Raw genomic sequence first — 22330 nt, forward strand, 5'->3', positions numbered from 1 at the left:
CAGGCTTGGCTAACTAGCTGTGGGAATGCCAATGCATTTTTTTGCTTTCCTTGTATACTTTTTAAAATAAGTACCTATGATAGTTCGTGGACACAGACAGGGTTGACAGACCTGAAACATCTGTCAGAACGGATAACAAAAGACACAAGCGAGCAAGAGTGCATATGAACAACTGTGTGAAGCTAGCCATGCTAGAGGTAAGCAACTTCTATTTATTCCACTAGCCTATATGTATTTCCCTTGAGATGGACACTGGTTGCAGACCCTCACAACCTCCCCCCACCCCTTTCAAGTGTACTGTATATAGTTTTCTGCAAACCTATGGTGGCACCAGGCCTTCATTGTGCATATTGTATATAGTCCTCTGCAAACCTATTCAGTGTACATACTGTATATAGTTCTCTGCAAACATGGTGGCATCAGGCCTTCAGTGTGCATATTGTGTATAGTCCTCTGTAAACCTATTCAGTGTACATACTGTATATAGTTCTCTGCAAACCTATGGTTGCTTCAGGCTTTCAGTGTTCATATTGTATATAGTCCTTTGCAAACCTATTCAGTGTAGGCCTACATACTGTATATAGTCCTCTGCAAACCTATGGTGGCATCAGGCCTTCAGTGTGCATATTGTACTGTATGTAGTCCTCTGCAAACCTATGTTGGTATCATGCCTTAAGTGTCTTCAACAACCCACACACAAAAGTTTGCACATTTACATGAATTTTGTGGAATTCATATTTCATTGTATTTGTCTAAATGCTTACTAATGCAGACTGTAGATATATTTATGAGTGACGTTTACCAACACAATGGCTTGGCCGTAACACACTCACCCATTATCTCTCTCTCTCTCTCTCTCTCTCTCTCTCACTCACACACAGAGAGAGAGAGAGAGAGAGAATGTTACCTTGTGTGTAATTCAAAGTTATTGTTGATCTATCTGCACTCTTAATGTTGCTGATTTCTACAAGGCAAAAAAATAATTTAAAACTAAGTTCCCTGGCCCCATTCGTCTTTGTAAGTAAATGTTCTTTTTATGCCTTTACTATTTTGTCAGAATGCACCAGATTGCTTTGTTTGTTTGTGAAAATCACAAAAAAATCTTGTGGGGGAGGATGCCCCCAGACCCCCCTACAGGGGTTTGGAAACTTTGGAATGCAAACGTTCAGCCCCCCCTCAAATAAATTCAACCAGCCGCCACTGCTAACTATAAACATGTATCTGTATCTCTGTCATCCAATAAAATGCCTAAACATTACCATTAGTTCACTTTATGTGTAGTTGGTTATCGGGATGAACTCAATAAGTAGAATGTATAGAGAGAGGCTTATTCCTACATTTTCATAAGACTAGATGTTGAGTAAACGATGAGGTCTGAAATCGTATATCAAACAAAATAAATAATTATTGTAAGTGAAGGAAATGTTATCCCAATATAGGCTCAAATTATGCAAAGTAGAAAATTGGCTAATATTCTATTTTATTGACGGTAAAGTGGTTACTTTTTTGTTTACATAAAGATGCCAACAGAGACCGCCAGAACTGCATGCTAAATGACAACGCAGTAGGAAGCAGTGATCGACAGAAACGTACATAACGATTTAAGCAAACTATGTATATTGCAAGTCTTTAAAGGCTTTTCGATGAACAGCAATGTGGCTGTAAACTGTACTGTATGACAACATGTGCGATGTGCAATCACTATATTCTTTGCACATTTCACATATAATTTTTTTTTTTACATCATTTTGTTGACGATACTCCACCACTTCAAGAGGATTACAAGCCGTTTCCCACTCCCACACACCACCTGAGTGTCTTAAGGATCTGACATCTGGACACAAGTTGAGGTTGAGAAACCAGTTTATTGTAGAGTTTGAAAGGTTTAAAGGTTTGGCCGGCCGAGCAGGTGTTCCATAATGTCTCTCTCTCTCTCTCTCTCTCTCTCTCTCTCTCTCTCTCTCTCTCTCTCTCTCTCTCTCTCTCTCTCTCTTCCCCCCCCTCCCCTCTGGATAGCCTTACATGGACTCTAGAAGGCTGTTCTACACTCTCCTTAGCCGTATAGTACCATGATCACATCGGTGGTTAAGCACACATTTTCAATTTCAAATGATGGGCTGACTTATATTAATGTTTTATCTAATTCATAATTTTTTTATTGTAATTGAATATTTGCAACATATTCCTGCTTTTATGTTTTTCTTTATGCACTGTCAATTATAATATTTTACAAAGATAACAAAGACATAGGGTACATTTTTCAGAAGCTTTAATCACATTGCCTTTAAATATAAATTAACATTTTGCATCAAAAAAGTAATGTTACACTAGACGTGAGCACACTATTTTGGTCACAAGCTTTTTTTTTAACAGCAATAATTAATTAAACTAATGTGAGTAAGGATGTGTTTATTTTATGTATTTAAACAGTAAAGATGGATTTAAGCAACAAAGATGGGTCCATTTTACAAAGCGATAAACAGCACATGAATTAAAGATGATATTTGTAAAATATTTTGGTCTTTGCTCTTTGGAAAATCTATATTTTTCTATCTGCCCATCAGGTGTTTCTTGGTATTTCTCTCTGGTTTTAAGAGGATGATGAAGCACTTTGGAGCAAAGATGCACAGCAGCAGGCCATAACTAGAAGCCAGGATGGCAAAGATCTCCACAGCCACTGAGTACTTCCCTGGAGAGCTGATGTAGGCTGGGACAAAGGCCACCCAGACAGCACAGAAGATCAGCATGCTGAAGGTGATGAACTTGGCCTCATTGAAGTTATCAGGTAGTTTCCTAGCCAGGAAAGCAAGGAGGAGACAGAGGCAGGCTAGGAAGCCTATGTAGCCTAAGACAACTGCAAAGCCCACCACTGAACTCATGGCACACTCTAGGTTAACCTTTGACCCCTGGAAACCAAGGTCACGATAAGGCACAGGAGGGCTGAGGGACAGCCATATGGTACAGATGATCACCTAATAAAAATACAAACATCAAACTAGTTAAAAACATTACAATATATGTACTTGTACTTATATTATTTTATATTAAACCTTTCATACTGCTCACCTGTATACAGGTGTAGAAGCAGACGCTACCCCTCTGCTGGCCTGTGCCAAACCACTTCATCAGGCCTCCAGCTCCTGGCCGAGCTGAGCGGAAAGCGGCCAGGACCACTATGGTCTTCACCTGAAGGCAGGAGACGCAGAGGACAAAGCTGATCCCGAAAGCTGCCTGCTGTAAGCGGCAGGACCACACGGAGGGACGACCAATGAACACCAGCGCACACAGGAAGCAGAGCTTGAGTGACAGGAGGAGCAGGAAGCTCAGCTCTGAGTTATTTGCACGCACCTGGAGGTGGATTATGAGAGACAACAAGATGAACATGAATTAAAACAATTTGTGATGTTTGTCTCAATAATAAAACATTCTTGCTTATGGGATATGTTCTAATTAGTTCACTTGTTTCCTCATTCCCTTTTATGGAAATTAGTGTTTGGGGTATTCAGTGGAAAAAGTTTGCCTTATATGTAAAGCTCATTCCAGTAGAGAGTAAGCTTATTTATTATTCCAGTAGCTTATTTGATGGTGCATCATTGGTATTAGGTAGTGCACCACATGGAGGACACAATGGGTGTGTCCACTGATATTACAAATACTACAAAATAGTGACACCCTAAATAATCCTCAAAATGGGTCAAAATAAGACCAATTCAAACAGGGCCCATGTGTGTGACTTGTGCAAACCATACACCTTTACATCTGCCACCTAGTGGAAAGGCATGTAAATATATATAAACATAAAACCCTACACTCAAAATGAATGTGAGGACCTGCACCTGGTGATGATTTGAGGAACCTACAGGGATAATGAGTAACATAAAATACCGGTTGTGATACACAAGGCTCTCACCACAGGAGTGTGTCGATAGTGGAGGAAGACGATAAACACAGCTGCCGTCACCACAGCACCAGACACAGCTGCTGTTGTCAGGACGATACCCATAGTCTCATTAAAAGACAGGAAGTCCACTTTGCGAGGAATACAGGCCGTGTTCCCCGTGTTGGACCAGAACTCAATAGGACATCGCCTGCACTGATGAGAACCTGAGATGACATTGATCAAATTTAAGAGAAAAACATTGCATACATTTTTTGATTTGATATGTGACATATTTGACATATTGTAAATAAATACCGGTACAGTAAATATAAATATATATAGATTGTTATATATATATGTATAGATTGTCATTGAGGACACTGCACATACATTACATTACAACATAGCTGAGTTAAAGCCCATTGGCCTATGCCAACAATGAATCTAAAAAATATAAACCCGCCTTACCAGTCTCATTGTTGACCTCTCCATCAGTGCAGGGGATACAGTCAAAGCAGCAGACAGGCTCTCCTTTCCTATTGGCTCTTCGGGTTCCTGGGAGGCAGCTCTTACTGCATACAGAAATAGGCACCTAAGCAATGAAATAAACAAATTAATTGTATTCAGTGGAAAATGTACTTGACATATTTTTCTTATTTTTACTACCTGAGTGGAACCTGTACTCCACTGAATGGCTGATTCGTTGAGATGGAGATCAGATCCAACCAAGCGACCAATTGTAAACATTCCCAGTGACCCATCAGGGGTGCTCTTCCAGTTGACCAGGTCATAAACAGCTGGGATGTCGGCTCCTTCAAAGAAAAACGTCTCCCCGTGTGGAGTAGTGAAATTCACCTTGTTCAGGTGTTCCAATAACTGAAAGGCACATGTTTTAAATATATAAATTACCGGGAAATGTATTTCAACATTATTAACACGGCAAAATAAGCATCACAAAGGGAAATAATATTTAACAGCTTTGTGTCATCTAAAGTCAATTATTTGTCCTATACCTCTTTTGGTGTAATGTTATAAGGTGAGCTACAGGTGGAGCTGTTGTCTGTTGGAGCACTGCCTTCATCTGGGCACGACAGAAGGCTGTGCAGGCCGTGGGCCGCAACATACACAGCAAGGTAGGCATTATATGCGGCTCTTAGGTGGGAAGTGTCAGTAAAACGTTTCTTCACTCCTTCTAGGGTCTCTCTGCCACTGCACAGCGGTATGGAAGCTGCCAGTGGAGACCTGTTAGCATGAGACGCAGTCGAGATATTTTTTTTGGACAGAGCTGTAACTTTTGATTGTGTCATTGAAAGGCTACAGCCAAACTCCTTTTCCCAGAATTCCCTTAAAAAGAAATCACTCGGACGATCAGAAGGATGTAACCTTCTCAGAAATTGTTCAAATCCTGGTATACCTGCACTGCGAATAGCCACCCCTAACACACCGCTTGCAACTTTAGAGAGGGCAACATTGTGTAAAAGATCAGTGGCGGTGCTCCAAGCCTCGCTGGCTAGGAACTGTCTGTCAGTCACCTACGGTGAGGACAGAAACGTGATTAAACATCCAAAACAATGGAAAACCGTTTTTTCCCCAAAAAAATATGTGCATTTTATAATAGTGTCTTACATTTATCTTTGCAAGTTGTAGAAACAACTCTGCCACGTCTGTGTACCATGTAAAGATCAGTATCACTCTTGCAGTGGAATGCTGGATAGTGTTTGCAACACGTATTGCATCTTCCTCTATAGTCTCCCTGCTAAGGATTTCGGAAAATGCCACACACACCCCTGACTCCCGAATTTCCTCCTCAAATACCTAGAAACAGTGGCAAAATGAGTTTAAAAGGGAGAAAATAATTTGAATACAATAGGACAATGAATGAACATATGTGATGGTGATGAGAAGAAGAAGTGTTTAAAATATATATATATATACATATATATATATCATATAACACTTTACCAAGTTACCTGGATGGCCAGACGGCCATAGTCATTATCTGAAAGCACAGCTCCAATCCAAGTCCAATTAAAGCGTATGGCAAGGCGGGCCATGACCTTAGCCTGGTTGATGTCACTGGGAATGGTCCGGAAGAAGTTAGGATACTGTTGTCTGTCACTAAGGCAGGGACAACTAGCAAGGTAGCTGATCTAAAAAGAGAAATGCAAATAAATATAATTTAATATAGACTTAAGTGTAGCAATATGTTTTCGCCAAACATCACTCGTTCCTGCATTTATGTAATAAGGAGGCTATCGATGGTGGTTCTCACCATAGGTATGAACAGAGGACCTAGGGTCCGAGACAGAATCATGGCTGATCGGGATGCATCACCATCAATGATCACAGGGACAGATTGGGCCTCTGATGGAAGCATTATAGGCAAAGTGAGGAAAAGCTTATGTGGCAATCAATGCATTAAGCAACGGGCACAAAACATTCATATTGTATACCTGTCCTTTGCCAAGTTTGGTTCAACCACACACGAGATGATCGCAGAACAGGCATTGTGTTACAGGTCGAGCCGTCTCCCCCGACCAGTGAGAAAGCTCCTAGGAGGGCCCAGGGGTGTCGCCCACAGCTGTCAAGGATACGGTGGCTGAGTCTAACGCCTGGCAGAAGGGAGGGGTTGCTGTTGATTTCCTCCAGCGCAAACTCCATGGCGTACATAGACATCAATGGCTCTATTTGCAAACTGACGTTGCGTGGGAAAAGAATAATTGAATGTGAATATAACTCATCACTCATCATCATCAGGGGGCTTGAAAACAAAGTTTCTGGATCCCACAGCAATAGATGTAATTGTTTGTGGTATGAATACACAGAGACAAAGAAAAGTCGTAATGGTAAATTCAATATTTGTAATCAATTTGCCAAACTGATTGCACACTAATACATACAAATAATCAGACTTTACCCAGTGCATGGATTGAAGTGTGGAGGCTTAACAAAATCAATGTCTAAATCCGGCGGTTGGTAATGGAGGGTGAAGAGCCCACCGAGGACAATGTCTCCATCCTGCCCCAGGTTGCTCTCTTCCATCGGTGAGCCCGTGCGAGAGCACATGGAGGTCTGCACCCCCTCCAGACCCACCCTGAGCCCCACATCCCTGCTCACCATCACAACAAGCAGCAGGGAGGGAGACCTGGAGGACCACGCAGTCAGGAGCAGAGACGCCCAAGACATGGAGGCTTGGTGGAAAATACACATTGAGATGGATATTTCAGTAGTATAATAAATTATTAAATGAAGGAAAAGCCTGTTTGATTAGACCTAAAATCACACGTAAACACATGAATCCACCAAAAAAAATCGTAATTGACTAAAACTGCAAATCCATAGAAGAGTTTGCATGTGTTGGTATACGGACCCCTGCCTGTAAAGAAAACTTGTAATTTAGGTGTATATGCATTTTTTCCATTTCATAAATATACAAACCAGAAGTATCTAAACTGCTACCTCTAAACCCTATGAATAATCAACTATTGGGCTGCCTTTTTATAAACATAATTTAGCCTGAAGCTGTATGACTCTTGGACACGATGCCATACACAACATCTCTCCAGAGTGAAGGAACAGTTGCATGCTACTCAGTCATTATGTGTAATTATTAGTCAACTCCCAATCCAGTGGTTATGTGTTCAATTCCCTACATCCATGGGTTACCTGGAGGCATCCTTAAGCAAGATTTCAAACCCTGTTTATGGCAAGTATATGAACTCAAGTGTCTGCGAAATAGAGAATAGTAAACAATTAAAATAACAAACATTATTATTTCAATATACTGTACACTTATACTGTACACAATGTAAATTTCGCAGACATTTGGGATCATATACATGTCGGGTTATGTTGGGTTATTTTTCGCATTGTATAGTATTGGTATCAATACATTTACACACCAGGGGCCGTATTCACAAAGGATCTTAGGGCTAAAAGTAGGTCCTTACTGGCGAATTTAGGAGTAACTCCTAAAAATAATGGCGTGTCACTCTTAAATTTAGGACTCCTAACTTTTTTCACTAGGAGCAATTCACAAAGTATTTTAGGCCTAAAAGTAGCACCTAAGTCTAGGAGAGCTTAAAAGTCCTCAAGAGGACTCCTAACTCAGTAAGACCTATTCACAAAGAATCGTAAAATGCCTGCGAGACGAAATGTTAGGGTATTCAACTTGTTGTGGAGTTAATGCGCGATGCAATAACATCCCCGACTAACAGGAATAATCTGATTAGTCCCGAAATAAAATGTTTGGCCACACTAAGTTATTTAGCAACAGGGGAAATGCAACTTTGCAATGCCGACGATTTAAAATTATCGCAACCATCAGTCAGCCGTGCCATAAACTTTCCTTTGGACATTCAACAATTACACAGGATCAAAGCCTACTTCATGGCAATTGCAGGTATGCCCGGTGTGGTCGTGCTATTGATGGGACGCACATAAAAATAATTGCGCCATCAAAAGACGAGGACGTGTTCGTCAATAGGAAGAAAGTGCATTCCATCAACACGCAGGTTGTTTTTGATGCAAATTTTAACATAGCCTACTGGATGTTGTTGCAAAGTGGCCTGGATCTTCAGCTACCCATGATTCGCACATTTTAATAGTGAGCGGTCTGAGGCAGCTTTTTGAGATGTACCAGTTGGGTGTCACTTGCTGGGTGACATGTGACTATCCATGCAAGACGTGGCTCTAGACACCCTACCTCAATCCACAACCGAGAGCACAGTTAAAGTATAACATGTAAGTGATTACGCAGATTACACTTAGTCCTATGCTTAAAACACATCGTACTGGCTCTTTCACGCCTTTTATTTGTTGAATCCATAATTATTATTGTTTACTGATTTCTTCCATATATGCTACAGCACACAAACATACACGAAATGTTGTGGAGAGAGGAATTGGGCAGATGAAACGTCGGTTTCATGTCCTCCACGGTGAAATATGCCTCACCCCAGAGAGGGCAAGCACAGTAATCACTGTATGTGCCATTCTACACAACCTCTGCAAGCGGAGGAACATTCCACAGCCAGACGATGATGATGATGATGATGATGATGATGATGATGATGATGGCGATCAACATGACAAGGAATTTGGCCGTGTGGAACCGAGTGGACAGGCATTTAGGGATCACTTTGAACACATTTTAGGTAAACACCTTGGCACAAATCAGTCAACACTTCGGTAGTTCATAACATTTATTTTCTTTTAAATTTTACGTATTTTTATTGTTTGCTTTCTCTCTCTCTTGAACGTGCAGGCTACAACGTCATTATCGTGGTCTGCACAAAATTGTCATCATGCGTGTATTCTGCTAACTGCACTATAACTACTTAATAGGAATTCATTTCTAGCCTAGGCTATTTCCTTGTTTTTCGGTGATTCAGTGGGCTCGTCTGAACAACCAATCACCGAACTGATCGCTTCTAAACTCGTGCACGAGAATTGACGTAATCCATAGCAACGGCGCGTCACTCTTAGTTCACTCTTTGTGATTTATCCTTAGTAAGAGTAGGGCCCAATCCCGTTTCTTTGCTCACTGTCTCAACCCTACATCTCAACCCTAACCCTCATTGCTCATGCTCATTGCTACCCCTCATTGCTACCCCTAACCGATCCCCTACCAAATGGGACAACCCTACCCTGTGATGTCATCATGGCCTCCCCGTGCCCCCTAGCAGATAACCAGACCCCTGGTAATGTTACAAGAGACAGACTGGCTGCCATTGTCTCGGGCAACGAGCAAGACCCATTGTAAAGATGTTTAACCTGAAATGGTATTTATATTTTGTAATTGGCATGTTTAAATTAAGTGTTAAAAAAAAAATAATACTATTTGTCCCTCGTAATATACCTTTATTTTGAATGTCACTTAGCTACATGTTAAAGGTGGTATTAGGGTGCACTCACACTAGGCCATCTGGCCGTGGCCGTTGGCCGTTTTCACACCTAACCGTGCTCAAATGGCCCCATTGTTCTCTGGCCTGCACTCACACTAGGCCATCTGGCCGTGGCCGTTGGCCGTCGCAGCTGTGGCCTGGCCACGGAAGGCTCTTGTACATACGTCATCACGTCGTAACACGTCATCACCAAGCGTCCGCTGCATGGACCATAATAAAGTCTGCCGCCAGTCAGAGTTTTAACAACAATGGACAACAACACAGAGAACAAGCCAACAGTTGAACCGCTTGACGCGATGTTTACCGTTTAATGGGAAAGAAGGCTCGTCGCCTTTATTATGTCCGTGGTCGTTGCATTGACTATACGTCATCCAGCTCAGGTTGCGTAGCGCGTGTCGGCTCATTAGCATCTGTACCGTAGCGGCCCGTGCCGTAGCAGCACACCTCTCCCAAGTGGCCAAATTGGCCCGGCCTGGCCAGACTGGCCACACTCACACTGGCAGATTTGAGCACGGTTAGGTGCTAAAACGGCCACGGCCACGGCCAGATGGCCTAGTGTGAGTGCACCCTTAGATAATAATCGGTTATGAACAAGAACACTTTAGAAGAAACACTTTATTTAAATAAGAAACACTGAACCACACATCTAAAAATACACACACACGCATCTAAAAATACACACACACGCACACCTAAAAATACATACACACACACACACACTCTCTCTCAGCTTTTGAGAGAATGGTGGAGAATCACATCTTCTCCACCATTCCGCCAACTTTGCCTCGCTCTCCTCATGCCTCGCCTGCCCCCTGGCACTCTCCTCTTGGAAGAGGTGCCTGGGGTGGTGGAAGAGGTGCCTGGGGTGGAGGAGCATGAGGGAGAGGTGGGGGGGCTGGTGGCAGTGGACTCAACGAAGTCCTGAAAGAAAATGAATAAGAAGGAAATAGGAATTATATGCCAGAACTGGTTGATATGGCCATATGTTATGTACAATATATAATAGCTATGTACACAATATAGTACTGCCAAAAAATACATTGATTAACCATGTAATATTACTAATATAATATAATATATTAGTATAATAATACTTATAGAACATTACTAATATAATATAATATATTAGAGCTGTCAGTTAAACGCGTTATTAACGGCGTTAACGCAAACCAATTTTAACGGTGTTAAAAAAATTATCGCGCGATTAACGCAATTGTTTTATAAAAAAAAAATAATAATTTTTTTTTTTTTTCTTTGGCTCAAAACAAAGAAGCAGTAGCCTGACTGCTATGTTCAAATGACATTTGTTCAAAGCAGTCGTTTAATTGCACTATAGGCTCTTTTTTTGTATCGTCCTGTTTTGATCAGTATATGCCAATGTTGTTCATGTTGTTATTTTAATATTATCCTATTGATGACAGTTACTTTGACTATGCACTTCACCATGTTGATAAGAGAATTAAAATGAGAAGAAAAAATCAAGGGATATTTAGCATAGAAAAAGAATTTGCGATTAATCGCGAGTTAACTATGACATTAATGCGATTAATCACGATTAAATATTTTAATCGCTTGACAGCTCTAAATATAATATAATATATTAGTATAAAGCTTATTTTTAACCTGGAGTCACTAGAACATGGAAGATCTGGATATCATACGACATGATATCCAGCCCGGTCGTATGCAGCCCGGTCTGCAGAGCCCGTGATCGGGCTCTGCAGCCCCTCGGGCGGCCCGCGAAAGTCGGCCGCGGACTTTCGCGATCTTCCGCGAAAGTCGGCCACAGACTTTCGCGATCTTCCGAGAGTCCGCGGCCGGGCTGCAGAGTATAATTAATAAAATAATTACTCGTTAATTACAGAGAAAACACTTACATTTGTGTTTTTCCAATCCTGTCGCATCTTTTCGCCCTCCATCTTGTCTAGGATATATCTTGATTTTCCGTTTTCTCGCAAGGTATTGTGGGAGCAAGTCAGAACTGAAGCGCTTTGAGGGTGCCCATCGAAAATCTCAATTTTGAGGGGATGTTAGCCCTCCCCCTACCCCTTAAGCTATCTTTAAACTGGTATTGGGACATGGCTCCACGGCGCGTGAACGCGCAACAGCGAGGGTTAGGGCTGAGATTTTGAAGCGAGCCAAGTAATGGGATTCAACCTAGGTCTCAGCGGCTTTGTGAATAACTTTTAAGAAAAAACTCCTACGTAAAATGTTTTAGCGCGAGTTAGGAGCACTCCTAGCGGTAAGATAAAATGCTTTGTGAATACGGCCCCAGATGTTCCCTGATTGTAGTTACCCTGGCCAGGGCCATCTCAAAGAGGAGTGGCATGTGAAACACATGGCCTTCTCATTCATGAATCTGGATGGCTTGGCTTTCGATGGCGAGGTCCAATGACTTCTATCCTGTATGAAAAGCAACATTGTCTCTAGAAGGTTGTTTTGGACTCTCTAAAGCAATATAGTACGATGATCACATCATATGTAAAGGAAAAACTCAAGATAATATAGAAAGTCGAAAGAGTCTGACTGAGCCGGTTGAACCAACCACCCACACACATACCCGTTATTATTTGAATTTATTCGATAACGGAATGCATCATTCTTAAAAAGTCTTTATTCTATACTGTTCACTATGCAATATGTACATTACATTATTTTATAAAGATAGTAATAGTATTTTTGTCAGAAATGATCAAGCAAGCAATTTTACATGTGAGCACATCATTTTGGTGGTAAGCATTCTCAATAATTTAGTTAACTGAACTAATTCAATTAAATTCAAATAACTTTATTTTTTCGTTAGGAACTTCAGATGTGGAGGAGCAGCAGGGTGTGTCCATACCCAACAGTACATACAATAAACAAAAACACGCACACGCGCGCACACACACCATCAGCCCCGCAAAAAAATCCTTGCCTATGGCTAATGAATGAATAGTATTACCTCCATAGTGGAGAAGAAATAAATAAATAATGCAAAAAGATTCCAGGCATTAAAACGAGAGGATACAGTTCAAAAAGATTCCAGGTATTAAAACGAGAGGATACAGTTCAAAGAGTGGTTCAACCATTCAAAAGTCTCATGGATGTGACTAAGAATGTGTATATTTTTTGTATTTAAGCAGTAAAGATGGATTGTTTTTTACAGTTGAGTTCAGGGCAAAATGAGAGAAATAGATAAACAGCACATGAATTAAAGATGATATTTGTAAAATATTTTAGTCATTGCTTTTGGAGAGTCAAACCTAAACTTTCCTATCTGCCCATCAGCTGTTTCTTTGTGTTCCTTTCAGGCCTCAGAAGGATGATGAAGCACTTTGGAACAAAGATGCACAGCAGCAGGCCATAACTAGAAGCCAGGATGGCAAAGATCTCCACAGCCACTGAGTACTTCCCTGGAGAGCTGATGTAGGCTGGGACAAAGGCCACCCAGACAGCACAGAAGATCAGCATGCTGAAGGTGATGAACTTGGCCTCATTGAAGTTATCAGGTAGTTTCCTAGCCAGGAAAGCAAGGAGGAGACAGAGGCAGGCTAGGAAGCCTATGTAGCCTAAGACAACTGCAAAGCCCACCACTGAACTCATGGAACACTCTAGGTTAACCTTTGACCCCTGGAAACCAAGGTCACGATAAGGCACAGGAGGGCTGAGGGATAGCCATATGGTACAGATGATCACCTAGTTAAAAAAAACACATGCACCTTAATATATCTCACACAAAGTATACTATTTTGATGATTAATGGTGTACATATTGCCCACCTGTATGCTGGTGAAGAAACAGACACTGCCTCTCTGCTGGCCCGGACCAAACCACTTCATCAGGCTTCCAGCTCCTGGCCGAGCTGAGCGGAAAGCGGCCAGGACCACTATGGTCTTCACCTGAAGGCAGGAGACGCAGAGGACGAAGCTGATCCCAAAAGCTGCCTGCTGTAAGCGGCAGGACCACACGGAGGGACGACCAATGAACACCAGCGCACACAGGAAGCAGAGCTTGAGTGACAGGAGGAGCAGGAAGCTCAGTTCCGAGTTATTTGCACGCACCTGGAGATTAATTGTGGGACAGAGATGAACGATATAAAACAGAGGTATAGGATGTTTGTTTGATTTTTGATTAGATCTTACGCAAAGCTCTCACCACCGGAGTGTTTCGAAAGCGTAGGAAAACCGCAAACACAGCTGTCGTTACTGCAGCCCCGGACACAGCTGCAGCTGTCAGGATGATTCCCATTGTCTCATTAAAAGACAGGAAGTCCACTTTGCATGGAATACAGGCCGTGTTCCCCGGGTTGGACCAGAACTCAACAGGACATCGCCTGCACTGATGGGAACCTGAGAAGATCATACAGGAAAGACAATAGAAATAGGATGAGACAAATACAGATACATTTATCATGTGGACAGTTAGAACTCTTCAGTAACATTGCATTTTTTGGGTTATCTGAAACAATTAAATCTGTTTTTACTCCCCTTACCAGTCTCATTGCTGACCTCTCCATCAGTACAGGGGATACAGTCAAAGCAGCAGACAGGCTCCCCTTTCCTATTGGCTCTTCGGGTTCCTGGGGGGCAGCTCTCACTGCATACAGAAATAGGCACCTAAACAATTAAATAAACTCAATGAGTCAGGTGTAAATATTGGATTGTTATTTTAATATTATCCTATTGATGACAGTTACTTTGACTACCTGATTGGAGCCTGTCGTCCACTGAATAGATGTTTTGTTCAAGTGTAATTCCAGGCCATCCACTCGACCAATCAGAACTAGTTTCAGTGACCCATCAGGGGAGGTCTTCCAGTTGACCAGGTCATAAGCAGCTGGGATGTCGGCTCCTTGGAAGAAGAACTCCTCCCCGTTTGGAGTAGTGAAGTTCACCCTGTTCAGGTGCTCTAACAACTAAGAACAACAAATGGATAATAGTCAAAACGTTTTTTTAGTGAAAAATACCTTTTATTCTTAAAAGTCCATGACACCAACCTATCCTGAGTAATCACAAGAACTATAACCTATAAAGCACATTCATAATTGCACCTCTTTTCGCTTAATGTTAAAAGGTGAGCTACAGGTGGAGCCGTTGTCTCTTGGAGGACTGTCCTCATCCGGGCACGTGAGATGTTTATGGAGAGCGTGGGCTGCAGCATACACAGCCAGGTAGGCGTTATACGTGGCCCTTAAATGGGCAGTGTCAGTAAAAACATTCTCTAACCCTTCGAGAGTCTCGCTCCCACTGCACAGTGGTAGGGGAGCTGTCAGTGGAGACCTGTTGCCAGAAGATGGGCCAGAGATACTTGCTGTAGTTGAACTCTCAGACATGGACTGAGGATGAGATGGTGTCGTTGAAAGTCTACATCCAAACTCCTTTTCCCAGAATTCTCTCAAAAGCAGGTCACCAGGACGATCAGAGGGCTTTAAGTGCTGGAGAAAACTTTTAAATCCTGCTATTCTTGCACTTCGTATAGCAACACCTAACACACCACTTGCCACGTTCAAAATGGCAACATCTTGCAAAAGATCGCTGCTAGTACTCCAAGCCTCACTGGCTAGGAACTGTCTATCAGTCACCTACGAAGAGAGAAGATGAAAAATAAACTAAACAGAAAACCAAAGGAATTTAACATCCACACATATTAGTCCATCACATGTTTGTGGGTATTTCATAAAAGCCTCTCACATTTCGCTTGGCCAGTTCAAGAAACAACTCCCCCACGTCTGTAAACCAGCAAAAGATCAGTATCACTCTTGCAGTGGAATGCTGAACAGTGGTAGCTGCACGTTTTGCATCTTCCTCAATAGTCTCCCTGCTAACAGCTTCTGAAAAAGCCAAACAAACCCCTGATCCCTCAATCTCCTCCTGAAATGTCTGAAAAATAGCAAAGAAAATATAAAAAATTACCTTAAAATATAACAAAAATAAAAACAAATGGAAAAAGGTGCACCTCAGATTATATCTTAAATACAAATAATTCATCAATTATATTGACCTGAATTGCCAGTCGGCCGTAATCATTGTCTGCAAAGACTGCTCCAATCCATGTCCAGTTGAAGAGTATTGCAAGTCGGGCCATGGTCTTAGCCTGGTAGACGTCACTGGGAATGGTCCTGAAGAAGTTAGGAAACCGATGTCTGTCACTAAGACAGGGACAGCTAGCAAGGTAGCTAATCTAAGAGAAATAAAACATCACAGTTCTTCATTATCAACTTTTAAGCAACATTTCGAAATAGACAAGGAATGGGACTCTTTCCATATTACTGATGATGAAACTCACTACTGGAACAGAGAGAGAGGCCAGTGTCCTAGACAGTATTATAGCTGTGGTAGAAGAAGCCCCACCGATGATCAGCGGTACAGATGGGCCCCCTTATGAAAGTAATGCATATAAAGTACAGACAGAAAATCATTCAACAATACATGAGGAGGAGACCTCATCGCAATAATCAGTTTACCTCTCATAGATGAAGATGGTCCAGATACATGTGATTGTGGCGTGATGGCTGTGGAGTTACAACTCTCCATCTCTCCCCCAACCAGCGAGAATGCTCCATGCAGCACCCAGGGGTGTCTTGCACAGCAGTCGAGGATTCTGTAGTTGAGCTTCACACCAGGCAGAATGAGGGGGTTTCTGTTGATTTCTTCCACTGCAAACTCCATAGCATAGGCAGCCTTCAGTGTCTCCACTTGCAACCTAATACCACAAGAAGGAGGCTCACCACCAGCTATTATCTCAACCAAGCACTGTTCAGATGTATATGTATGTACAATAATTATTCAGTATTTAAAGAAAAACAGACAGATCATCAAATGCACCAGATTGATGAATGTTTAAACATATTAACAAATCATTTGAGGTGAGTGCCTTTACCCAGTGCATGGATTGTAGAACGGAGGCTTAATGAACTCCTGGTCTATAACCGGCGGTTGGTAATGAAGGTTAAAGAGCCCGCCGATGACAACATCTCCATCCTGACCTTGGTTGAAGTCCTCCACTCTAGAGCCCCAGCGAGAGCACATGGAGGTCTGCACCCCCTCCAGACCCACCCTGAGCCCCACATCCCTGCTCACCATCACAACAAGCAGCAGGGAGGGAGCCTTGGAGGACCACGCAGTTAGGAGCAGAGACACCCAAGACATGGGCGGACCGGAAGCCGAAAACATCAAGGAGCACTATTGAGACTGGAGACTCAATGTCAAATTATGCATCAAACATAATTGTAACTGAATTGTAGAATAGAAAACATGCAGCAGATGTTTCACCTTCTGAGAATAAAAAATATATTATTTTGTATTGACGTCTAAAGCTGTGGCTGTAGAAACATTGAAAACAAGAAAGTATGTAAATATGCTAAATAAATGTGTCTCTCTCAATTCAGAAGTGGCAAATACTTTTTACCATAAAATCCAGTAATATCAAAAGGAGATAAAATGACACTAAATTTAAACCTAAAAGTGAAAAAATGACAATTTAAGCGTTATTCTCATGCTGTAATTAAAAAATAAGGCAATGGCATCTATTGTAACATACAGCAAGTCTGTGCAAATTCAAACTGCCGAACTGGGTTTTATAAATGTGGTAACGCCTGGAAGCTTTGTAAACAAGACGATATATTCGCATACATGTAAAGCCACTCCCCTCTCTTTAGAAAAAACAATTATGTCACAAGTGATTAGCAGGTGACGAACGTTATGTGTAAGAAAAAATGAATCCCTTATAAACATCATAACAATGCACAGAACGCTGTTGGAACAATGTTTTGAAAATCAATACATTTTTTAAAGCAATTTTTTAAGAAGTTGAAAACATAATATCCTTTAATATGAGAGTTGAAAGAAATGCAGCATTAACTATTGTGTTGAACCATGTCAATACATAAAACTAAATTTTCTAGGCAAGAAACTTTTGCAAGTCATCATTTTGTATCATGTCATCAATAACAATTGATAGGTCGGTAAATAATGAATGAAATTTGCGAAAAAAAATAGGTTTTTGTTGACAGCTAATGATATCTTAATAAATGTAACATGTAGTTGCACAATTTTGGTTGGGAGCATCCATCTTAAGAAACAGCGGTACATCTTAAGAAACTAATACTAGCGTTAATAAGAATTAAAATTAAGAATGTGAACAACTATTATTGAAACAATTAAGATGAAATACATTTGACTACATAATAAATAATAGGTCACAAAAATGAATACACATGTTTGCTAATTATTCTTTGCTTTGGAGTCTACTTTTTGAGTCCCTTGAGATCCATGAAATGAGGATTAATTTGCTGCCTTCCCTTGAGTATATGCATATGTGAAATATGCACCTTTTTCTATCTGCCCATCAGCTGTTTCTTGGTGTTCCTCTCAGGCCTCAGGAGGATAATGAAGCACTTTGGAGCAAAGATGCACAGCAGCAGGCCATAACTAGAAGCCAGGATGGCAAAGATCTCCACAGCCACTGAGTACTTCCCTGGAGAGCTGATGTAGGCTGGAACAAAGGCCACCCAGACAGCACAGAAGATCAGCATGCTGAAGGTGATGAACTTGGCCTCATTGAAGTTATCAGGTAGTTTCCTAGCCAGGAAAGCAAGTAGGAGACAGAGGCAGGCTAGGAAGCCTATGTAGCCTAAGACAACTGCAAAGCCCACCACTGAACTCATGGCACACTCTAGGTTAACCTTTGACCCCTGGAAACCAAGGTCACGATGAGGGATCGGAGGGCTAAGGGACAGCCATATGGTACAGATGATCACCTAGTTTAGAAAAACACATACACCTCAATATATCTCACACAAAATGAAATATTTTGATGATTAATGGTGTACATATTGCCCACCTGTATGCTGGTGAAGAAACAGACACTGCCTCTCTGCTGGCACGGACCAAACCACTTCATCAGGCCTCCAGCTCCTGGCTGAGCTGAGCGGAAAGCGGCCAGGACCACTATGGTCTTCACCTGAAGGCAGGAGACACAGAGGACAAAGCTGATCCCGAAAGCTGCCTGCTGTAAGCGGCAGGACCACACGGAGGGACGACCAATGAACACCAGCGCACAAAGGAAGCAGAGCATGAGTGACAGGAGGAGCAGGAAGCTCAGCTCTGAGTTATTTGCACGCACCTGGAGGTGGAATATGAGAGACAACATGGTTAACATGAATAACTTATTGTTTGAAGGTAAAACATTGATGTATGCACTGAGCCCTCACCACAGGAGTGTTATGGTAGCATAAAAATATGACAAAAACAGCTGTAGTGACCACAACCCCCGACACAGCTCCAGTTGTCAAGACGATTCCCATCGTCTCATTTAAAGAAAGGAAGTCAACTTTGCGTGGAATACAGGCCGTGTTCCCCGGGTTGGACCAGAACTCAACAGGACATCGCCTGCACTGATGGGAACCTGAGAGGGTCATACACGAAAGTCAACTATGAAATGTGAAGAGAGCCTCCTGATTTTCCTGAAAACACGCCAATTGAAGTGTTTTTGTCCCTCACCAGTCTCATTGCTGACCTCTCCATCACTACAGGGGATACAGTCAAAGCAGCAGACAGGCTCTCCTTTCTTATTAGCTCTTCGTGTTCCTGCGGGGCAGCTCTCACTGCATACAGAAATAGGCACCTAAACAATTAAATGAACTCAATGAGTCAAGTGCAGATATTGTATTTTTATTACATTATTATCCTGTTTAAGATGGCTGTAAATTTGACTACCTGATTGGAGCCTGTAGTCCACTGAATAGATGTTTTGTTCAGGTGTAATTTCATGCCATCCACTCGACCAATCAGAACTAGTTTCAGTGACCCATCAGGGGAGGTCTTCCAGTTGACCAGGTCATAAGCAGCAGGGATGTCGGCTCCTTGGAAGAAGAACTCTTCCCCGTTTGGAGTATTGAAGTTCACTTTGTTGAGGTGCTCTAACAACTAAGAACAGTGTATGGACATCAGTAGGATAAAATAGTTTAATAAAACCTTTATGAGATTTCTTTAAATATTATGTGAAACCAATGTGTCCGACATTCAAAGCATAAACCATGCTATTATAAATCCCCACCCTGTGAAAATCATGCTTGGTGTGAAGTTTATTGTACCTCTTTCTGTGTAATGTTATAAGGTGAGCTACAGGTGGAGCTGTTGTTTCTTGGAGAACTCTCTTTATCTGGGCACGAGAGAAGGCTGTGCAGAGCGTGGGCTGCAGCATACACAGCCAGATAGGTATTATACGCGGCCCTTAAGTGGGCAGTGTCAGTAAAAATATTCTGTACGCCCTCAAGTGTCTCTCTCCCAGTGCACAGTGAAAGAGTAGCTGACAGTGGAGATTTGGTGGCATGAGAAGCAGTCAAGTTATTTGTAGTTAAACCATCAGACATGGGCTGAGAATTCAATAGTGTTGTTGAAAGGCTACATTCAAACTCCTTTTCCCAGAATTCCCGCAGGTGAAAATCGCCAGGGCGATTTGAGGGTTTTAAGTCCTGGAGGAAACTTTTAAATCCTGGTATCCTTGCACTTCGAATAGCAACACCTAACACACCACTTGCCACGTTCAAAATGGCAACATTTTGTAAAAGATCGCTGCTAGTACTCCAAGCCTCACTGGCTAGGAACTGCCTGTCAGTCACCTACGAAGAGAGAAGAGAACGTCATTTAAAAAACTTTTGAATGAAATTTGAAAAGAAATTCATGAAGCATTGGTTTTCACATAAACAAATTTACTTGGACATTTCATTATAGCCTCTCACATTTATCTTGGCCAGTTGTAGAAACAACTCCCTCACATCTGTGTACCAGGTAAAGATCAGTATCACTCTTGCAGTGGAATGCTGAACAGTTGTAGCTGCACGTTTTGCATCTTCCTCAATATTCTCCCTGCTAACAGCTTCTAGAAATGCCAAACACACTCCTGATCCCTTAATCTCCTCCTGAAATGTCTGAAAATAGCAAAATAACTCAATGTATTAATAGATCAAGGATTCCTTCCAAAGCTTTCTCTAACATTGCTACAAATAAAACATTTTCTAAAAAGTAATGATAAAAATAACAACCTGGATTGCCAGACGACCATAGTCATTGTTTGCAACGACTGCTCCAATCCAAGTCCAGTTGAAGAGTATTGCAAGTCGGGCCATGGTCTTAGCCTGGTAGACGTCACTGGGAATGGTCCTGAAGAAGTTAGGAAACCGATGTCTGTCGCTAAGACAGGGACAGCTGGCAAGGTAGCTAATCTTAATGGGTGAAATATAAAATGTAAATAGCATAGACTTGATTCAATTGTTGAAGTAAATTGGCATAATCGAACTCAAGCTTAGGAAATATAATTCAACGTTCTTCCTATATTATGGATTGTGAAACTCACTACTGGAACAGAGAGAGAGGCCAGTGTCCTGGACAGTATAATGGCTGTGGTAGAAGAAGCCCCACCGATGATCAGTGGTACAGACGGGCCCCCTGATGAATGTAATGCATACAAAGTACCGGCAGAATATCAATCATCAATAGATGAGGCGTAGACCTCACCGTACCAATCTGTCATTGTACCTCTCATGGCTGAAGATGGTCCGGATACATGTGAATGTGGCAGGATGGCTGTGGAGTCACAACTCTCCGTCTCTCCCCCAACCAGCGAGAATGCTCCATGCAGCACCCAGGGGTGTAGGCCGCAGTCGTCGAGGATTCTGTAGTTCAGCTTCACACCAGGCAGAATGAGGGGGTTTCTGTTGATTTCTTCCACTGCAAACTCCATGGCATAGGCAGCCTTCAGTGTCTCCACTTGCAACCTAATGCCACAGGAAGGAGGCTCACCACCAGCTATTATCTCAACCACGCACTGTTCAGATGTATATGTATATACAATAATTATTCAGTATTTAAAGAAAAACAGACGGATCATCAAATGCATCAGATTGATGAATGTTTAAACAGATTAACAAATCATTTGAGGTGAGTGCCTTTACCCAGTGCATGGATTGTAGAACGGAGGCTTAATGAACTCCTGGTCTATAACTGGCGGTTGGTAATGAAGGTTAAAGAGCCCACCGATGACAACGTCTCCATCCTGACCCTGGTTGAACTCCTCCACTCTGGAGCCCCAGCGAGAGCACATGGAGGTCTGCACCCCCTCCAGACCCAGCCTGAGCCCCACATCCCTGCTCACCATCACAACAAGCAGCAGGGAGGGAGCCCTGGAGGACCACGCAGTCAGGAGTAGAGACGCCCAAGACATGGGCGGACTGGAGGCCGATAACATCGAGGAGCACTACTGACGCGACACTCAGTGTCAAATTATGTAAACCATTATTGTAACTGAATTGCAGAATTTAAAGAATGACAGATAACATGCAGCAGAAGTATATCTTTCTGAAAATTATAAAAATAGATACGTTTGAATTGATGTCTAAATCTACAGCTGTAGAAATCTAGAAAATAAGAAAGTATGTAAATATGCTAAATAAATTTGTCTCTTTCAATTCAGAAGTGACCAGTACCTTTTCACCCACAAATGCTAAACTTTAAAAAGGAGATAGAAAAAGACCCCACATTTAAACCTAAAAGTCAAAAAATTA

At 42.0% G+C, this 22330-nt stretch overlaps 3 protein-coding genes across 3 annotated transcripts; all 3 read right to left on the reverse strand.

Annotated features, from left to right (window-relative positions):
- Positions 1-2273: 2273 nt before the first annotated feature.
- On the reverse strand, positions 2274-7066 carry LOC132475179 (extracellular calcium-sensing receptor-like). Its single transcript, XM_060076185.1, has 9 exons — positions 6880-7066; positions 6153-6244; positions 5851-6030; positions 4894-5412; positions 4547-4756; positions 4349-4472; positions 3911-4104; positions 3067-3348; positions 2274-2972 (listed from the first exon to the last, which is right to left on the reverse strand). Exons 1-9 carry the CDS (start codon positions 7064-7066, stop codon positions 2550-2552), a joined length of 2211 nt encoding a protein of 736 aa, XP_059932168.1. The 3' UTR covers positions 2274-2549.
- A 4997-nt stretch (positions 7067-12063) lies between these two features.
- Positions 12064-17346, reverse strand: LOC132475180 (extracellular calcium-sensing receptor-like). Its single transcript, XM_060076186.1, has 11 exons — positions 16648-17346; positions 16232-16470; positions 16054-16145; positions 15769-15948; positions 15459-15647; positions 14819-15349; positions 14474-14683; positions 14261-14384; positions 13924-14117; positions 13548-13829; positions 12064-13464 (listed from the first exon to the last, which is right to left on the reverse strand). The coding sequence occupies exons 1-11, from the start codon at positions 16938-16940 to the stop codon at positions 13042-13044; spliced, it is 2757 nt and encodes a 918-aa protein (XP_059932169.1). The 5' UTR covers positions 16941-17346; the 3' UTR covers positions 12064-13041.
- A 757-nt stretch (positions 17347-18103) lies between these two features.
- LOC132475253 (extracellular calcium-sensing receptor-like) lies at positions 18104-22014 on the reverse strand. The gene is made up of 11 exons (XM_060076285.1): positions 21722-22014; positions 21362-21544; positions 21124-21235; positions 20813-20992; positions 20510-20698; positions 19862-20389; positions 19485-19694; positions 19269-19392; positions 18980-19173; positions 18610-18891; positions 18104-18526 (listed from the first exon to the last, which is right to left on the reverse strand). The coding sequence occupies exons 1-11, from the start codon at positions 22012-22014 to the stop codon at positions 18104-18106; spliced, it is 2718 nt and encodes a 905-aa protein (XP_059932268.1).
- Between the last annotated feature and the right edge of the window lie 316 nt (positions 22015-22330).

This window comes from Gadus macrocephalus, chromosome 16 (assembly GCF_031168955.1).
Source record: "Gadus macrocephalus chromosome 16, ASM3116895v1".
In the NCBI taxonomy this organism is placed as follows: domain Eukaryota; kingdom Metazoa; phylum Chordata; class Actinopteri; order Gadiformes; family Gadidae; genus Gadus; species Gadus macrocephalus.